Consider the following 21997-nt stretch of genomic DNA (forward strand, 5'->3'; position numbering starts at 1 on the left):
GGGACACACAGCAGGCATTATCCGCCGACTGGAAGAAACCTTCGAGCATCCTCTGCAGTAGCTGGTATGTCTGCTCAATGCCAATGAGCTGCCCCTGCGCCATCTATTCCAGGCACTCGATGGCATGACTACTGGTCTCCGTGGATCCTCTGGAGATATCGGAAAGCAGCTAGTGACGTGTAGCGAACAGCCTGTCTTCTCATTTGCACCAGTGCAGCTGACTGAGCAACTGTCCAATGTTGACCCAAAGGAGTTGAGCACAGATCGGCGCTATCTACTGGAAATGTGCAATAGCATTGGCAAAGGTGAATGTAGCGTTAATCTGGCAATGCGAAACTCAGGTTGCCTGAATCACTCATGATGGATAACAACAGCCAATCGAATCCTCCGATTATATGTAAGCGACATGGAACCGTCAGAGAATCTGAAAATGCTGGTGACGTTCATCATTCGCGTATATGCTCCAACATGTTTCGCCGTAAAAGCCCACTGGTCATGCAAAGATGGAGCTAGGCACCTTCACCAGATGCTCGTCAAGTGACGATACCTCAGCCCTAAGCACAAGAAGATCGTTGACCCCGTCATTCATCACAATGCATACTTCGCTCACCCGGAGAATCTGCTCCTGGCCATGATGACGGATCATCGACCACACGTACGTGAGCTGGTCCGGCAAAGAGTGATGAAGGCCAGAGTTGCAGCAGACCCCAGTGGACAAATACGGAGGTTTAAGGTTCCCGCAAAACTCAACTTCGACGCCGTGGAATATTTCAACGTGATCGACTGGGCCGTCTGCCCTATCTCGGAGCCTCCCGTAATCAAGGCAATGACAGACACTGAGCTCAGGGATCTCATCACGACAGAGGTGACTCCAACTCTCACCTTCTCAAAATTCCTCAACCACACACAGGCTGTGGAAAGACACGTGAACCTGGTGACCGAGGCGGCAAAAGCTGTTTGTGGACAGAAATCGCGAGATGGCTTCATCCGTGCACGCATCGCTTCTCAGCAGGTAATGCCGATGTTCGAGTCGAAACGTGGCTTCTCTCACTTCACCTTGTAACTGTTTGTGGCATTTGATTGCATTAAGTGACTTTTAAGGTGACTAAACTGACTAATAGTCACTACTGACTGACTATATCGTTAAATTTTTACACAGTGTTCTATTGATCTATTGGCACCTTTTGACATATCTAGCTAATTGAAATTCAAAAAAAAATTTTAGCCTACTTTCACTCCACCCTAGTGTGCATAGTACCCATTTACAGCCTCAGCTTTTAACCTAGGTAAGGAGATTTTAGTATAGTTTTAGTTCTTGTTAAGTAATGATTGAATAAATTAGTTTTAAAAATTGAATAAGTAAGTTTTTAACACACATATTTTTTTCTTCTAAGGGGTCTGTCCTCAATTTTGTTTTAGTTAAGGGGCTTACCCCTGTATTGTGAGATGGGCAAAGATATGTGCTGATGTTCTCATACTATTAACATCAATAAATCAACCTTCCTGATACCATAGTGGTAACGCTGTTGCCTTGTATCAATGGGTTCTGGGTTCACTACCTCCTACAAGGCACATTCAAATTACAGTGTAAACTGTTTGTTCAGTCTTAATTGGTTTATCTGAGCATACAATGGACAGATGAAGTCACCCCTTAACTCAAATGATGCTTGTAACATCATATTTGAATACATTTTTGATATTAACAGAAAAGAAGTTATTTAAAAATCTTGTTTAAAACATTTTAACCCAGTGAGTGGTGTAAGTGGTAACACTGCTTATCTGAACATAAATATCAAAAAGGATTTATGTTTTAATATTTAAAGTAGGTTGATTTTTAGCATGTAAACCTTGTTCCAGTTGAGAATTGGCAAGAGAATTTGTAATGAGAATTCAAACCTTAGAACTTGGGGGTATAATTCTATTTATTGTTTCAGAAGTATTATTTTTCGTATCATTCTTTTGAGCCCATCGTGAAAATTAGGAATAACATTCTATCCTGTAACTGGGAATTAACAAATTGATTACTTTTTATTAAAATGTTCTCCTTTAGAGGCTAGTATATAACAATGTATGCAAACTTGTTGCGAAATAAAGTTCATTTCCCAGTATCTATACCTTCTATACTTTCCTCTCCTACACATAGTGCACTGTAGTTTGGTTTTTGCCAGAAAAAGTGAACTGAAAATATGACAAAGGAAAAAAGTTAGCTGATTTCATTAACTACAATTTATTATTAATGTTTATATTGTTTAGTTCTTTATGTAACAAGATAAACTTTGATATAATATAATGAATCAGTGTATTTGGGCATGTAAAACTATATATGATTAAATTAAGAAATGTAATCTATAAAGTTCCCTTGACAGAAAGTGTGAGCCATCAATAAATAAATAACAACCAGGATGGCTATTAGCCTAGAAAACGTGAAAATCAGAGAAATTATGGAAATTTACTCTTTTTCTGGAAAAATCAATGTTTTTATAGTATAAGAACTCTCACAATAGATAATGCTTAAAAGTCAGTAGCAACAATGGATAAATTCGCAGGTGTTATTTATCCAATTAGGAACATTTGAAAGTAGTGGCATTCCTTGAGCTGGAGATCCTGTTTTTTTGGGTATCTAGGTTAAACAAATAACTCTGTCCTATCATCAGGTTTGGATTACTTTCAAACAATTATTAATTCAAAACTGTTTGGTCATTTCAATGTTTATTTATATAACAAGGCTATTATATAGAGAAGTTAGGTTTGTTCCCTAGGAAAAGTTGTGTTTCGTATATCATGTATTTTCATGTAGAAGTGTATTGCAATAAGTGGTTATTGGTACTGACCACTTTCATGTGGTAATTTTTTGGGAATGTATTGTAGATAGCAAACTGGTTCTGGAGTAATATATTATTAAATTTTACTATAATGTATTATTTAATCTTTAATTGCTATGAATTCTTAGGGAAAAGGAATTCTTTGTTAATAATTAGTCAATACATAGGACTAGCAAATACATATCACATAACTGCTCACCCCCTGATACATATTTGCTTCCCTCCCCCTACCCAACAGCCAATAAGTGTTCAGTTTACCTTCTCATTATTACCTTTACATGTGAAATGAATGTTCGAAAGCGGTAAATTTCTCATAAGGGACAGACTGATTTCATCAAATTTACAGGAGAAGTTACTTACCGAATGCAGTTTCTTTATACTTCTGGAAGTTCGGGGAAGTGTTTTCTCACATCGTTCATTGAATTTTGGCAGTAAATCATCTATTTTTCGATATAAATGTGTGACCGATGCACAAAAGCTCTTGCATCCATTTACTTCCAGGTGGATGTAGCGTGTGATTACGTAATCCCAGTCAGTGTTTCCAAACATGTGATTTTGTAAATGAAGAAGGTACTTTTCCGCAAATGGTTTGTGGGGCTATGTGTCAATGATTCGTGGGGCTATGTGAGAATGGGGTGTGGGGCTACACATATTATTTTCGAAACCAATATGTGAAACCAACCTATATGTGACCCTACCTAACCTAACCTTACTGGAAATGGTTCGTGGGGCTATGTATGAATGGTTCGTGGGGCTATGCATCAATGGTTTGTGGGGCTACGTAGGTATTTTTGAGTGCAGTGGGGTGGAAACACTGCATGCCGAGTACAGTAGTGAAACTGACCCCCATTTTGTGTGTTACCGAAGGCAAAAAGAAACGTAGAAAACTTACTCGATATGTCGCAAATAGAGCTTATTTCCGTGAAATAAGCAAAATGCCACCTTCAGCAATGTTTCTCAATGCAGAATACGTAAGTACGAATATTCAAATTAAGTGAACTAGCAAATTTCAGCAGTCTGTCCTTTACGAGAAATTTACCTCGAAAACTTGGTCATGTAGAGTTATAAATGTAGGTGCTTGACTAAACTATAATGACCTTCTTGAACACATGTTCATGTACCGTACATTAATTGCCCTAATGATTTGTTCTGAGAAAGGTTGGGTCGTGATATGGAAAAGTCAGGGAATTTTGTTTTTACAATACTTTAGGCACCTTGAATAATTTATAATTGGAATGTATCATATTAATGAGAGTATGGAGAACATTCAACAGTGACAACTAATTAACTTTCAAATATACTTAGTAGTTTATTTAGGTTTTTGCAGGTGAAATTAGCCCTCTGCTATTGTCAACACCTGCTGAAAATATTAATAAATAATACAGTACATGTTACTATTGAAGTGACTTTTTATTTTTGGCAACATTTCATCTTTTTCCCTTATTTCCTATAACTTTTTCCAGCATAGAAGACCACACAAAGAGTAACATTTAATGTATTATTTTGTAATACACAACAGTGGTAAATCCAAATTTATAAGAACACTGGTGAAAATAACCCTATATGCTATTAACCACCTTACAAAAGTAATTGTGTTCAAATTTGAAAAGTTCGTATGTGTGGTTCTTGACCCAAAATTTCGACTTTATGATCCCATTTCAAGGACATTTCCTTAGTAATTTTTCCAGAAGTTACACATCTCTGGGAAGGTTTACCCGTGAGAGAGTATATGGTAATGGTTGCAGTGGGGTTATGATGTTGCACAAAACAATAAGGAAGTTTTTGAGATTATTGGAAATGAGTGTGGAAGTAAGTTTGAAGTTTAGGGAAACTAATTTGTACATTTTAAAGATGCAAGAATTATTTATTATCATGTGAAAAGCAGGTTTGTAAATGCAAGTCACCATGCTCATAGACTGTTTTCTCTATAGCATTCTTTTTGCATGAAAATCATATACATGGGATAGGAGGTGAAGGAAACTGTGTTAATAATAAGGCAATCATACCTAACAATCCTAAGTTACTTAAGACATATAATTAATAACAGCATGGGTATGTAGCAGCATAACTATAATGCTAACAGCACCAAACCTGATCTGCCTAATCTACTATTGTATTCATGTAGGTGTGTAATGGGAAAATTTTTCTGCACAACATAGTAAGTAACCAGAAAACCTGTTCAGTTTGTGCTTATAGAGAAATAAAATTAGATTCATGTAGAAAACTCGTGTATCTTGGTGATATGGGAGCATTCTTCATTGTGCATTTGTCGAGCATTCTTCAATGTGTTGCCAATCCTCAACCCTCCTACTTTAACTTTTTCCCTATTTGCTGAACCATTTTCAATTTTTTAAACCCCTGGTAAGATTTCTGTGGAATAGTCCTATGCAGGATTACATCAAACTTTTTTGAAGAAGAACACTTGTTAAGTAAATTTCTTTGTGTACGTTTAGACATTGCTTTGTAATTTCAGAAACTAGAATCAATACAAAATGGCTGAAGGTGGAGGGTCTTCAATGGAAGACCCATGCCTAGACTTCATAGGCAAGTACCTACAGAAGACAATGAGGTTTAAGATTGAGAAGTGGAACAAGTGCATAGGGAACGATGACTACAAGGCAGTAATGATGAACTTCATCATGAAGGCTGAGCAGACCCTTCTGGTGGTGTACCAGAGTGCTGCAGCAGCTTTGATTCCTGTTTCAAGCTTCCCTGCAAATCTAAGAAGTAAATCGTGTTATTTCTTGAAGAAAGAACCAGTTGCATTGAAAAAGGACAATCTTAGGAGGGTCCTGCTGTACGGAGACATGAGTTCCAGACCAATAGAAGAGGCTGGTGTGTTTCTTGAAGAGGTAAGGACTCAAGTACCATATGCTGCATACTCTCTCTTCCTATTCGTAGTCATATGGACAAGGTTATTGGTCAGATTAAGTTTCTAATTATTTCAATACATACTATAATTGGTATTAATATAGCAGGTTGGTGGCACTGCAGCCATAGAAGTGCAAAGGCCTTCCAAGCTGCCTTCCATTGGGTGATGCAAAATCAGCACTACACATTTCACCTATTTTCTGGCTTTCGAGACTTAGTGTCCAAATTGTTCTCATAATACTGGGTCAACACTAAAACTTTGGAGCTCTCACCAGTGATTGAATCCAGTCCCAGTCACTCCAAAGGTGAAAGCACTAACCATTGGATTAGGAGGGAGTTCATATGTGCTTAGTTCGTGTTTGAAATTAGCAGTCATGAATCAGAGACTTTGTAATTATAGGGTACCGGGTTTAATACCCGGTGCAGGTACATAGTGGTTCAGATCCCGCTCTTAACTGTAGGTCCAGTTCCAATTAGCCTTTCTGTACTTAAAGTGGACTTAGAACCAGTCAATGAATCCTAGAGTGTGACTGCAATTGTTGTTTTGGCACCTAACAATCTATTAGTTTGCCACTTTTCATGACTACACAGTTTTTATTAGAGCTTGGATGTAGATAACTTAAAATTATAGGAAATTACAATTTTTTTTAGAAAATAACATTACAGTGTAAACTCGAATTTTTCGTAATGAACAAAAGAGACACATTCTTTGAAAGAACTTGAATAATTTGACACAACAGGATGCCTGAAGGTTTCAACTCTTAAAGATGAATATAAAGAATTCAGGCTGAGCCAATGTCGATGGTCTTCCTTGTTCTTAGTTCTTAGTTCCCATGTAAGAGCAATTGCAAGAGTTATTAGTTTTTCAATGTTAATATTAATACGAGGGCAAATCAATAAGTCGGTTCCATGATTTTTTTTTCACAGCAATTTATTGGTCAAACAAGACGACAATAGGTGTGCAGTAGTAGCACTTTGTTACTTATTTTTCTACATATCCACCACCGACGGCTATGCATTTTTCCCACCGTGACACCAATTTGGATCTGCCAGTGGCATAGAATGTCGTCAGCTGCTGCTGCAACCACAGCCACACACAATGTTGCACTTCACGATCAGACAAGAAGTGCTGACCAGACAATGCCTTCTTCACAGGGCTGAAGAGGTGATAATCAGAGGGTGACAGATCTGGACTGTATGGTGGATGTTCCATGATTTCCCAGATGTACCGAGCGATTTTTTCCTTGACCGCCATGGCGACGTGTGGCCTTGTGTTATCGTGAAGGAGGCGGACGTGGTCACTCTGTCGCTTGTCATGCAAGGCACAGCGTAGCTTGGTAAGCGTGGCAGTGTAGGACATTGCGTTGATTGTTCCGCCAGCAGGCATGAAATCCACCAACAGTACCCCCAACATGTCCCAGAAGACAGTGACCATCACCGCTGCTCCTCCGTGACACTGGTGCTACCAGCCTAGAACCGCTGACACCAATTCCCAATGGCTTTGCGGCACAGGACGTCTTCCCCATACACCAGCTTCATTCTCGCGTGAATCTCCGCCGGTGTTTTTCCTTCAGCCCAGAAAAAACGCACCATGGAATGCTGCTCCTCAACAGTCGATGATGTCAGGTGGGCAGCCATGTTTGTCACTGCTGCCATCTGTGGAAGAGACAAAGGAACATTACAAAATTACTCATTATGACCTCAGGTCAGATGACATTTTCAGTACCCAAGAGTTCACCTTGGTGTGATTATCCAATCCTCTGCAAAAAAAATTGTGAAACCGACTTACTGATTTGCCCTCATATGTTAGTATTCTGCTGCAATTATATGCACCAATTTACCAGAATTTTGCATTAAATTATTTCAAGAATTACATCGAAATATTAAAATAACTGCCATTTAATAACAAAATTAATTTTTTTCACCCAATACTGTTGCAAAATAAATGAGAAATTTGAATTTTACATAAGTTCCAGGATAAATTATACTGCACAAAAGGATACCCATGACATCTTTGTCGTCGTCGCCTTGTAATCAAGGGGTCCCGGGTTCGATTCCCGGTGGAGGCACATAGTGGTTCGGATCCCACTTTAAACTGTAGGTCCAGTTCCGATTAGCCTTACTGTGCATAAAGTGGACTTAAAACAACAAATCAATCCCATCAATCAATGACATCTTTGTGTCCCCCTGAAATATCCAAAGTCGGGAATAATACTGAATTTCAAGGACTATTATCATTGTTATGCATATTATGAAGTTTCCAGTATTATGTGTTGGAACCCTTCAGGCTATTTTAGATAATAAATTTCCATCACAATATTATTAGCTAATAGTTTTAAAATAAATATAGAATGAGTATGCCTATACTTTTGTCATTGCCCAAGTAAAGAAAGATGAGTTTTCCATAATAAATTTATGTACTCATACATTCTTTATTAAAGGGCTGCCCTGATGAGTTAGTTATAACACTGTCATAATGCAAGGGGTTGCAGTTTCAATCCCACCCATCCAAACCTGATTAGCCTGTGTCCTCTAGGAGTTCAGATCCTATTTTAAACTGTAGATCCAATTCCAATTAGCGCATCATCCTGAAGGTGTAACAGTAACACTGTTCCCTTGTAATCAAGGAGTCCTGGGTTCAATCTCAGGTGGAGGCACGTTGCACAATGGTTTGGATCCCACTGGAAACTAGATCAGTCCTTATTATCATATTTCTCTGATGGTATAGTGGTAATACTGCCACCTTGTAAACAAGGAGTTCTGGGTTCGATCCCTGATGGAGGTACATTGTACAATGGTTGAAATTTTTCAACTTTAAACTGTATACCCAGTGTCGATTAGCTACCTGAACATTAAAGCGGACTTAAGCTAGCATTGTTAATTCATATTGTATTTCAGTAGGAACATATATTAATTAATGATATTTTTTTCAGGTGCTGATTCCTATGCTGACAAATCCTGCCAACCACAAGGGGTGGCCCTCTGTGGTGGCAGAGGATGTGGAGAAGCATTTGCATGATTTTAAGAGTCTGTTGTACCGCATCAAGGGACAACTTAATGGACAGACCTTGTTACCTATGCCTGTAGGCATCGAACGTGTTTACGATATCGAGCAGATTTTAATAGACAGGTGAGCTTCATGTAGTATGACAAAACTGGTAGTGTAGTAATGACATACAAAATATCAAACAGTCATTTATTAATATTTGAAATCACTATGCAGTGATCTGTAAAATTCTTGAAAAGAGTCTGGGAATTTGGTTTTGAAAAATGAGTGCAAATCCTGGTTAGAGCACTGATAAAATATTTGCTTGTACTGATAACTGAAATCTTACTGATCTGATATAAAATTACATATGATTCTTGAAGAGCTTAAATGGTTCATCCACCTCATTAGCTGATGTATGTAACCAGGTGACTGAATATGTTTGCCTTAGAGAAAGATTGATTGATTGATTGATTTGGTGTTTTAAGTCCACTTTATGCACAGTAAGGCTAATCGGGACTGGACCTACAGTTTCAAAGTGGAATCTGAACCACTATGTGCCCCCACCGGGTATCAAACCCGGTACCCCTTAGAAAAAGAAAAAGTGTGTTTAGATATTTACTTTACAAAACTAAGATACATGAAGCATACCTTTATATTCATTCATAAAAAATGAATTGTCAGAATTTTGCACTCAAGTACATTTGATTTAATTAGATTTATGATTAATCTGTTCTATCACTAATTTCAACATTTGAAAACTCCATTGTACCACCTCAATATATTTCTGCTGGATGGTTCTTGCTTTGAGTCCTGTCCAAGGTACAGTGTGTTCCTTTCTGGTTATTTCATGTGATTATCCTCATTGTCACCATCAACCTAAAGATGTAGATATGTCTAATACTGATACTTTTCTGTAGTCCAAGTATTTCGTGGAGACTGCAAAAATGCTATGTGACACTTTCCCGTTTAAATATTCTGGAAATTATGCAAAATGCACACATTCCATAATTTTTTCAACTATATATTGGGGAGAAATGGATTTGTGATTAAATATTTATCTTGTGTGAAATTATGAATATTTAATGCAAAACTCTGGTCGAGTGGAATTGTTATATATTAAAATTAATAAATATTCCGCACTATTTTGAATAGTTACAATTTTCAAGTATGATTAAGAGTATCGGCGTCAGTTCAAAGTGATATTGGCTGAGCCTTAATGAAAATGAAAATGCTATTGTAACGTATTTGTCTTTTCCAGCAAAGGCTATGTGATAGACCTTAATTTCAAAAGTGCTGTTGAAGGGGTGGTCATCAAGTGGGCAACACAAATTAATGACATTCTTAAAGAGGACCCAGGGCTGACGTTCGCAGAAGGAAAACGCCCAACACCCTTTGATGGTAAGATGCTCATTCAGTACATTCTTTCATTTTGCTCAAAGTGTGCACAGAAATACTGATTTGAGTCTATTTTGTAGTTGCCTTGTTGGCCAAACATGTTTGGTGGTTATTTCACAATCTCGCCATTGCAGGTTTCAAGTTTGAATCCTGGTTCAGGGTATGACTGTTTCTTTGTGAGTATCCCCCCATCAGAACTAAAGCTGTGTAGATATCAATACTAGCAGTATCAATTCGAATTTAATCACCGATATCAATCAACAATATTCCTGGAGTCCAAGTGTCATGTGGAGTTTGCAAAAATGTCAAGTGACACGTTTGCAGAGGTTAAATATCTGGATATTATGCAAAATGCATACATTTCATTACTTTTCCAACAATGTGGGAAGAAATGAATGTTGTGATTAAATAATTATCTTCTGTGAAATTGTGAATATTTTAAAGCAAATCTGGTAGATCAGTATAAGTTCAAACTGGTATTGGCTTGGTGCTACTTTTTATGTATTGCATGATATCTTCATCATATATTCTGTCAGTAAATATTTACCGAATTATTTAATAATAAAGTAATTTAGTAATAATAGAATATTAAAATAATTTTATATTTCCTTTACAGCACAAAAGTTCCTTTTATTTGTTTTATGTATGGTTTGCATGTGTAAGTTTAGAACAGAGCTGTGGGAAAGAAACAGCTTGAAAAGGTACAATACTTGTTTGTTTGATTTGTTTTAAGTCCCTTTTATGCACAGATAGGCTAATTGGGACTGGACCTACAGTTAAAAGTGGGATCCAAAGCACTGTGCAATGTGCCTCCACTGGATATTGAACCCGGAACCCCTTGAATTACAAGTCTGTGATGTTACCACCTCGTCATCGTGGAGGCCCTAGATACAACACTATTACTCCAGTGTCTGAAAATGTTGCCACTCTAACTATACCATATTGATCTACCCAAGTTTTGTTTAAAAAGATTTGCATGTGGTAGAATATTAAAATAGCTCTCGCTTGATCAAAAAATCTACTTTTGTGATGCACTTTAGGCCTTCAAATATTAGGTTAGAATCCTGAGGATTGGCAACAACAAAATGTAAATTTAATGGGTGCAGTGGAAAATACAAGGTTAAGAACTGCTGATATAGACTTGTTGAAAGAGTTTAATAAAGCATTGATGAGTAACAGGTAATGTATACTTTGGTATTGTACTCAAATATTCTTTAACCTATTTTATGTATTTTAGTTTAGATCCACAGCATAATTAATTTAAAGATTGCAGCTTACTTGTATATATGCACGTATTAAAATAGTTCTTGTGTGAGTGTTATGTAGACTACACTGTATTTAGGTCACTAAAATTATTATTATTATTTACATGGTGTTTATTGTGGGTTTGTTTCTTTCTTTTGCAGAATTCCAGTTCTGGGAGAACAGAACAAAGAAACTTGAATTCATTTATGACCAGCTACAAGAGACTAGAGTGAAAAAAATGGCCACCATTTTGGAAATAACAGAAAGTGCTTACTATCCTTGCTTTACCACATTTTTTAGGAATGTTGTGGCAGGCACGTTTCATATTATATTCTCATAAGTCTACCTAGCTAACTGTAATAGGGATTTTTGCCTATGTGACTTTTTACCGGTAATCCCTTTTCCAGTAAAACTTGGTTTTAATGTTTTAAATTAATTTGATGTTTTTATAACTACTGTAATTGCCTATTTTGATGTACAATGTCTGTTTTACAAAATCTGCCTAAAAATTCTGGTTTTAGCCTATTGTTATTTTCTTATGCTATTCCCCCTTTTTAAGTGCCTATTTTCATTATTTTTGATATCCATTTACCCAGCCTATTTCACAAGTTTTTTTTTTAATCTCGTTAACATTTCAGCTATGACTGAAGCTCATTACATTCTCCTATACCTGAAGCCAGTGGTGAGGCATTTTGACAATATACAAAATAGTGACTTCAGTGAACTAGGCCCCTTTTTGAAGCCAATGTGGCATGCCATAGCCCTCTTGTGGTCTCATTGCCGTTACTACTGTAATTCCAACAAGATCATCAATCTTTTGAAGCAGCTGTGTAATCTGATGATGAACCAGGTGGGTACCATTGTATCAGTAAGTATTGGTTGTGGCTGATGCTTTTCTGGAGTTGGGCATTTCTTTATAATGACTGACACTTTTGCAGAGTCTAAATAACCTACAAGTTATGCAAAGTGTCATTATTTATATTCCTGTGTTTGTATTTGGTCTAGGAATTAATTTCTTGCACCTGGACAAGAGATGGCGTAACGAGCATATCGTCCCACAGTTCCGTGTATCCACACATGCGTTGAAAACTCTGTCAGCGTGCATCGTTCGTAGTATAAGGCAGTTGATTGACACGTCAACAACAGCATTTTGTAGTCAACTGAACATGGCGCAGTTCGTGCCAGATAAAGTGTTTTTGCGGGGTGTTCTGCTTCATTACTTTAACATGCAGAAAAGTGCTACCGAAAGTCATCGTATTTTGGGGGAAGTGTATGGTGACAATGCGCTAGCTGAGCGAACGTGTCAGAAGTGGTTTGCACGGTTTAGAAGTGGTGATTTCGGCCTGGAAGACCAAGAGCGACCTGGACAGCCAAAAAAAATTTGAAGACGAAGAATTGAGAGCATTGCTCGATCAGGATTTGTGTCAAATGCAGGAAGAAATTGCAGAAGCATTAGGTGTTGATCAAACAACAGTTTCCAAACACCTCAAAGCCATGGGAATGATTCAAAAGATATCACATTGGGTTCCACATGAATTGAAAGACAGAGACGTTGAAAGACGAAAACCATTTGCGAATTGCTGCTTCAAGGACAGAAAAGAAAGGGGTTTTTGCATCGCATTGTTACTGGCGATGAGAAGTGGATCCATTACGAGAACCCGAAACGAAAAAGTCCAGGGTGAAGCCAGGTGAACCAGGTCCATCACAACCAAAACGAGATATTCACTGTGCAAAGGTTATGCTGTGCATATGGTGGGATATGAAAGGTGTGGTGTACTATGAGCTGCTGCAACCGGGTGAAACTATTAATGGAGAACGTTATCGACGACAAATAATGCGTTTGAAGCAAGCTCTGGCCAGTAAACGACCAGAATGGGAGAACAGACATGATAAACTTATTTTTCAACATGATAACGCTCGCCCACATGTCGCAAAACCGGTCAAAACCTATTTAGAAAATGTCGGATGGGAAGTTTTACCACACCTGCCGTATTCACCAGACGTTGCTCCTTCGGACTACTACTTGTTCGATTGCATGAATAACGATTTGATTGGACAGCGGTTCACTTCTTCAGAAGATATCGAAAAATGGGTCTCTAACTGGATCGCTTCACAGGATGAGGACTTCTTTCGCCATGGAATCCGTAACTTGCCTGACAGATGGGCGAAAGTGGTGGCTCGCGATGGACAATATTTTTCTTAAGGTATTTATGTATTTTGTGTTTGAACTACAGCTTCAATGTGTGCCTAACAACCGCACGAATTAATTCCTAGACCAAATAGATTATTCTCTTTTGTATTTCTTATCGCAATTTGCTTTGTCGGGACCAGAAGAAGGAAATGTATGAAGCAGGAAAATGTAATATCCAGTAACTGACTATCAGGGTTTCAGTGTATTCACAAAAAACTTTGACAAATCATGATAAAACTTAATTGGTAATTTCTCTTTAACAATCATAACAAACAACTGTACTAACCATGTTTTGCTTTGTGTGTGTGTGTATGATATTTATTTATTTATAACATTATCTTGCTGCACATCCAGCAGTGATTTTCCATGAGTTCTAAAACTGAGACAGTCATGCTGCATCAATTAAAAAGATGCTGACAACATACAGGAAAGTGACAAAAACGCTGTATAAAACAGTAATTTTCTGTAAATTGTAAAGTAGAAGCAATCACGCTGTATAAATTTAAAACATATTGATAAGGTATGTGAAAAGTTAAGTGAAACAAATATTGTACAAGAAAGATTTATCTTGGTGAAAATTAGTTTCAATCCAAATAAGGTAACCATTTCCTATTTGACATGTTTGCAACCAGTGTTGAAAAAGGGTATGGAAATATGGAGAAACTAGTACTCACTTTATCCACGGAACTGTTTTTTCTTATTTGTTCTATTAATTTCAGTGGCTGCTGCCACATACTCGTTGGAACTTGCTGTACTTGCTGTTAATAGAAAGAAGAAGAAAAAACAGTTTCGCGGATAAAGTGAATACTAGTTTCTCCATATTTATATACTCTTTTTCCCAATTATGAAAGGGTATGGAATTATAAAAACTGTTAGTGAGTACCACACTGCCTCTGCATGTAGTGACATCTGGAAAGAGACACATTGGTGGTGTTAACATGGAAGTGTTTGAGGAATGACTATTGAAATTTTTTTTCACCCTGGTACATTCTCTGGCTATTCGTAACATGTATGTTAATTTTTTTCAGGCATCTCTGTATATTGATCCTTCGTCAATTTTGCAAGGTGATCCTGACGAGAACAAAATAAAAGTTGTTAGGGCACTGAAGTTGTTGCATCTATTTAAGTAAGTACTGTATTTTGCAAGTCTTTACATACAGGTTTATTTAAAGTCATGTCAACAAATCTAAATGTTTATTGCAATAGAAGTTTATAATTATTTTAATTAAAATGGATATTAAGTGAAATCTTATGTATTAGAGAATTTGCTTCCATTGCAAGTTTTTTTCTGTGTTTCACCAGTAGTCTTACACACGTCAAAGCTGCAATCAAATTCAGCCAATACTTTCTCCAGTATCTCCCAATAGACTTGTGTGATGGCTTCCTTCAGTTAAGCATCCTTTAAGGCACAGGGAGAGGTAGGACAAACACAAAGTCTTTCACTAAAGCCCAGAGGAAGAAATTCGTCAACATAAGTTTGGGAGACTTTCCCATGGTCATAGTTATAAACAAGCTTTAATCAATTACTGCTCCTCTATAATGTTAGATTCTTTGTGATGGGCTGATATGGAACTTTTCGTGATGCTAATAACCAATATTATACCAATCTGGTATAAAAATTATAAATATTCCATGAAAAGGAATGTTTTATTCACCTCCTTAATTTATGTAACCAGGTTACTGCAGTGGATTTCACCTTAGCAGAAAGAAACTGTGTACGTATTTAGACATTTACATTACAGACCAGTGTCTATGAGTTGTATTTTTGTAATCCTAAAGATAATGACAAAGAAGGCAAAATTTTCACCAACTTCCATGCTCTATAGATGTATCTAGTTGGTAAAATTATCAGCAGTTTACTGATATACTAATATGCCTCTATCGGACAATACCAGTTAATTGTCGTATCCCTATTATAGGAGGAGTGGACTGCATTAGGGCTCGGTCCATCCAAATTTTTGAAGATTTGAATATCGGATCCTAATGTATTCGGATAATGAAGATTTGGATATGAGATTCTGGATCGAAAGTTTGGATTCCGAACTTTTGATCTAGGTTCAGATATTGGATCCGGGATTCGAATTTTGCAGGATTTGAGTAATTCTGATTTGAATATGCATTCCTAGATTGGATCCATAGAGAATATCGGCCTTTGGTGTCAGTAATTTTTATATTCGTGCTTCATCAGTATGGCCAAAAATTTCATACGATCTCCTCTAATAGGCTTATGTAAAATGACTCACCTTGGTGGCTGACCAGTCTACCAAAGGTTTCAGGTCCTGACCCAGCTATGGGCATTTCTCTGTGACTCTCTCTTCATCAATCTCATCTAATTATCATTCATACTCATTGTTGTGATGAGCCAAAGGTATGGAAAATACCTATGTAAAACAAATTATTAAATAGGAAGTATGTTTAATTAAATCATACTCACTTAATAATATTTTATCTCGAATAATGTACTCACTTATACCTGGCAGAAATTTATTGCAAATTATGGACTATTGATTTAAGGCAAGGTTTATGCTTTGTGTCAACAGTGTCTATTGTTAGAATGAGACATATATGTGTATTGTGTATCAATTTTTTTTATGACGACTATTTTTCCACCCTTGTCCCTGCTTAAAGTGGTTCTGAGGTTCACCCAGACTTTAGTAAATGGGTACTGAGGGAAAACTCTGGAAGGTAAAGGTGACCAGATCTTGGTGCTAATCACATCACCTTCAAAAATGGCTGATATCGTGAATGCTGTTAGGTATGAACTATCGTTAGGCTTTTGTTGAAATATGTAGATGTTCAATGTGGAAGTTGTATGTTAAGCTGTGTGTCAGTAAATCTATTGTTAAATGTTAGTTGTCTGTTTATGTCTCAAGTTTATGTATGTATAAAACACGTGCGTATTAGCCTGTGTTCTTACAATGTGGCAACGAGAAGGTACATTTGAATAATTACAAGTTTGTTACAAGTTTAGTAAAATGACTTATGTAGTACCTTTTGATAAATACAATCCTCTAAATGGATCTGTTTCTGCATATTTAGAAAGATTTGCTAATTATTGTCGTATTCAGCATGTTGCACCAGTCGATAAAGCTCCTACATTGATTGCTGTAATTGGATCGCAACCATATGACGTTTTTCGAGAATTGTTTGCTCCAGCCCTCCCGCAAGTTAAAGCATATGAAGAAATTTCACAAAGTTTAATTTCTTACTGTAGTCCTGCTAATAATTACATTGTGTAAAGGCTGAAACTACGAAACTGTAAACAAGAAGATGACAAACAGATTGAAGATTTCGTAAGACGATTAAGGAAAATAGGTGAGCAATGCGGTTATGACAACTTTTTGCCAATTGCTTTATTTGATCTGAAACAATTAGAAAGCACATAATTTCCAAAAAACATTATGGAATTTCGAAAGGCATTCGAAATTGCTAAACAGATGGAAAAATTACAGTTTGACATGAAGGAATATTACAAGCAGGCTAATGTAAATCACATTTATCATCATAGTCTAAGTAGTTCTTACAATATGACAGATCACAAAGCAAGTTAAGTACAAGGGCAAATCAACGTTTCAGCTCAGATAGGATACATGATACTAGCAAAAGGCAATTTACAAGTAGGAATTATGCTAGGTTTCAAAATACGAGCTGGAACACACCAGGACAAGGTCATTCACGTAATTTTAGCAATTATGAAAAATGATTTACACCTTTGCATAATGAATATCAACCTAGAACACAATGCAAATATTGTAAAAAATATGGACATGAAATAAAAGATTGCTATAAATTGTTGAATCAGAGAGATATAAATGATGTAAATTTGAAGAAACCTTATTCTACATACAAATCTAATAATATTACAATGCTAGAAGATATAGGTTCGAAGGAAGTGCAGTTGGATAAAGACTTAACCGACTTGACAGTTGTTCCAAGGAATACATGTCCAGTATTTTATGTTACTTCAAGTAAAGAATCTGGAAATATTACTTCTTCCAATAAATCTAATGATCAAGGACAGAAACATTCAAACAATTTGTTATGTGAAACAAACATTTCATATTGTAATGGATTTGTAACGAAATTAGCACCTTCATCTGAGTTTTTAATCAATTTAAGTATGAATAATATCATGGTAAATTTTGAGATAGACATTGGATCATATGTGCCAATTATGAGTAAATCTGTTTGTGAAAGCTATTTGCCCAATGTACAATACGAAGAACCAAATTGTATTCTTCGAGGTGCGAAGAATTCTATCCTGCCATTAATAGGAAAGATTGTTGTTAAAGTTCAATTTCAACAAATTTCACAGGTGTTAGACTTGTACATAGTTGATTGTAAAATGAAATATCCATTAATGGGACGTCAGTGGATTTGACAGATTATACCTAATTGCCATGATTATTTATCTCGGTTAAACATTTCAACTGATGAGAAAACTTGTGAATCTAACTTTATTGCTGTACGTAACAACAGCTTGTTACAAAATGTCCTGGTGCATGTACGATGCAGCAGATATTGGATAAATATACACAATTGAACGAAGCTAAAAATGTGCAAGGGGTTGTTGATTTAATCAAAGTGAATTACAATGAACTATTTAATGAAGATTTGTCTCAACCCATAATAAGCTATAATGCAAAGATACCTATCAAAGCAGGTGCTATGCCTATTTTTAAGAAGTTTTACAACATTGCATTCGGTATGAGAGATATAGTAAAGGAAGAATTGGACAAGTTGATTGATCAAAATATTTTGGAAAAGGTGGAATCTAGTGACTGGGCGAGTCGAATAGTTGTAGTTGTAAAGAGAGATGGTACTGTACGCTTATGTTGTGATTTTAAGAACACAATTAATAAGTTTGTGGAAAATGTAACATATCCTTTGCCAAGAATTGATGAAATTTTTCCTAAGGTGAATGATCATGATACATTTGTTTCTTTGGACCTAAAGAAAGCTTATTTACAAATAGCATTAGACGATCAGGCCAAGCAATTTCTTGTTATGAATACCCCATGGGGCTTGGTTCAACATACGAGACTACCATTTGGAGTTAGTGTATTTTCCCAAATATTTCAGAAGACAATTGAAGATATACTTCACGGTTTGAAGTATGTCATACCATATCAAACAATTTGCTCATTTCAGGAAAAGGAATGCATGAAATGTGTGTACGAACACTGGTGTATGGTTTGTACATGGTCAAATATCTGGGATATGCGCTGAGTAGGTCTAGGAATTAGACCATCAGAAAAGAAAATGAAAGCATTGTTGCAATGATCTGAGCCACGTAACGTTCGTGAGGTTAAAGCATTTCTTGGTGGAATCAATTTTTATAGGAGCTGTGTGCTCAATTTATCGATAATACTGTCTGAATTATATAATCTGTTAAGGAAGAATATTATGTGGAAGTGGACTAATTTGTGTCTCAAGCAATTTGAAGCTGCAAAACAGGCGTTGGCAAGTGCTAAAGTTCTGGTGCCATATGATCAGAATCTAAGATTTGGTAGTGCAATGCGATGCTGCACAAAATGGTCTAGGAGCACAGTTGTGCCACAAGATAAACGGGCAGCTTCATACAATAGAATGTTTATCATGTACGTTAACCAAACATGAATTACAATATCCTATGCACGAAAAGGAAGCATTGTGCATTGTATTCGTGGTGAAAAGGTTTCAAAAGTATGTCCAAGGAAGGTTTTTCAAAATTTTGGACAGATTCTCAACCTGCGAAACAGTTACTTACATTAGATAAGCCAATACACATTCTTGTGTCACCACGTATTCAAAGATGATGTCTTTTTCATACAAGTTGATATATACCAAGAAAGTGGAGTTGGCTGACATGTTGTCTAGGTTGCCGTTAGCAGACGTATGTCATGAAGATGCACTTCAAGAGGAATTTGTTTATCAGGTGAAGCTGACGCCTAAAGTGCAAGAAGTTATGAGAAAATGTACAAGTGAGGATAGAATACTGAATAGAACTATGAACTTTGTTATATATATATATAACTTTGACCTAATGAAATAAAAGGTTATAATGGTGATGGTTTAAAGGAATTGATTGCCTTTAAAAGAAGCAAGCAGAATTGAGCATGGTTGAAGGATTGTTATTTTGGGGTTATAAATTGGTGGTACCCAAAATAGTGCGGAACATAATACTTAAGAAAGCACATGATGATCATAGTGGCATTGTCAAAATGAAGATGTTGTTGAGGCAAAAGTATTGGTGGCCAGGAATAGACGTGGCTGTCAAGGCATATGTTAAAGATTGTGGAATATGAGCAGCAGTAAAACCAGATAATTAATCGAGAGAATACAGCGCTTGGGATAACTGTCAATATCCATGGGAAAGAATGCACATTGACTTCTTCTCATACAGAAATAGTACATCATAATAGTAGATACGTATAGTAAATGGATAGACTGTCAGAGAGTCTCTTCCACGTCTTTCAAGGAAGTGAAAGATTATTTAGTAAAATGTTTTGCCATATTTGGTTTTCCAAAACACATAGTTTGTGATAATGGACCACCATTTTCAAGTAAAGAATTTGGAGTTTTCTGTAAAAACCACAACATTACATTATACCACTTGCCGGCCTACCACCCAGAGAGCAATGGCCAAGTGGAGAGGTGTGTCCAGACAATTAAAACTAAATTGGATTGTGCAGTATAGTGCTGGTCCCCAAAGAAACCTTACTTTACTTCAAAGAAAGTTCCGAAAGATCAGTTTTCCCCCTTACAACCATGTATCAGGTCCACGTGGAGTCCAGTAAATCCTCCCCTGAAACCTTTCCCACCAATAGCGTTCGTCCAAGAAATGACAGCTCTCATCAAGTCCACGTGGACTAAATGAGATGTTGCTAATTCAGTTTCATAGAGATTTTTGAACACGAGGTTGCAGTTCTCTATCTTTGTTAGGTTGCGTTATTGTGTTTTGCTATTTTTCTATGCAATATGAAGACCTTGGGAGTAAAACGTCACAGTGAATGAATGGATGTCTAAACTCTGCAGGTAAAAGTGACAACAGCGCTTTGCCGAAAAACAGGTGGTGGCTCGAAACCAGATACGGTTCCGGTCAGCTTCCTCTGGGGTTATGTCAAAGATGCCGAACTGCTGCTACGTTCAGGACTTGGGGTATACGAGAGTGCCTAAATAAGAACATGCATTTTGACGTCATTCATTTGCTGCAAAAGGTCTTGCTGGCCGTGTGGAGTGAATGTAGTACAACGACGGGTAAATCTCCTCAGCAAGTTATCTTTTCATATACGCCGGTGAATACATTTGACGTGAATATGGAGAAGATATCTAAAGAGGATTATGAACAAAGGAAGGAACCTCAGAAGAATGACGACGATAATTTAGGAAGTAACGTAGTGTTGGTGAAATTGACGTTCAAAAAAAAAAATGCTACGAGATATGTTCAGGGCAGAATACTGAGAAGAAATAGTGATGTCACTTGGATGGTAGAAGTGGACGGAAAGAGGCGAATGGTGCACCAAAAATTAGCTGAAGTGGCCGAATAGAAGAAAAGGTACTGAGGAAAATGAAATTGATAAGCGGCAAGAGCTTCTTGGAACTTCTACTGCATCAACGTTTCCAAGATTTTATGACGATGAACTTTTGATGGACTTCCCGTATCCAGGTGATGTAATTGACACACCCCGATTTTGGATAATGGGGCAGGTTGTACCTCAGCATCATCCTTGGAGAGACCAGAGCAACATCACGGAAGCAAGGAAGATGCCATTAGGAGATCAGTCAGAGGGAGAAGACCTCGTGATAGACTTCAATATGCGAAGGACAGAAAATTTTAAAGGAAGATGGGGGAATGTTAGGTGTGAAATATTGTTAGGCTTTTGTTTATATTTTGTTGAAATATGGAGGTGTTCAATGTGGAAGTTGTATGTTAAGCTGTGTGTCAGTAAATCTATTGTTAAATGTTAATTAGTGGTGTGTTTATGTCTCAAGTTTATGTATGTATAAAACGCATGTGTATTAGGCTGTGTGCATACACGACAAATGTGTGGGGTGCTTCCTCTATGTGCCTTCATAGCGTGGTGCAATGAGCATGATAATTCTACGTTACCAATATTTCTATAAATTGCCTGTTAATTTATTGCAAATCTTTGCAACTTTGTTAGAATTTTTAAGAGTATAAGGGTTGAATTCATATACCTGTGTATTTGTAATGTATCAAAATATGCAGAATCTATTTCTCACCTGTGTCACATACATTAATTGAGGATGTATGAACCATTCTGGTTATTCATGCAAATTTTTAATTTTGTATTGGGCAGTATTGGTAAATTTTATATCAGTACTTTTTCATTATTGGTAAATTTTCGTAACAATCCATTATGATTTATTATAAATAGTAAATATATATAGCACATAACATTAATTTTGTACTTCATATTTTGACTGCTGTGTCAATCCTCATCACTTGACTTCTGATTAAAATTATAGTTCTCTCTATTT

General features: G+C 36.7%; 1 protein-coding gene across 1 annotated transcript in view; it reads left to right on the forward strand.

Moving 5' to 3' along the window:
- The first annotated feature begins 2606 nt into the window (after positions 1–2606).
- Positions 2607–21997, forward strand: part of LOC145988599 (dynein beta chain, ciliary-like) — a 292854-nt gene continuing 273463 nt past the window's right edge. The window contains exons 1-7 of the mRNA XM_083123590.1: positions 2607–2691; positions 5296–5674; positions 8627–8823; positions 9941–10080; positions 11484–11636; positions 11961–12172; positions 14542–14639. Coding sequence (XP_082979716.1) covers positions 5315–5674; positions 8627–8823; positions 9941–10080; positions 11484–11636; positions 11961–12172; positions 14542–14639 — 1160 coding nt within the window. The 5' untranslated portion in view covers positions 2607–2691; positions 5296–5314. The remainder of the gene's footprint in view (positions 2692–5295; positions 5675–8626; positions 8824–9940; positions 10081–11483; positions 11637–11960; positions 12173–14541; positions 14640–21997) is intronic.

This window comes from Lepisma saccharinum, chromosome 6 (genome assembly GCF_977018435.1).
Source record: "Lepisma saccharinum chromosome 6, izLepSacc3.1, whole genome shotgun sequence".
NCBI classification, from domain to species: domain Eukaryota; kingdom Metazoa; phylum Arthropoda; class Insecta; order Zygentoma; family Lepismatidae; genus Lepisma; species Lepisma saccharinum.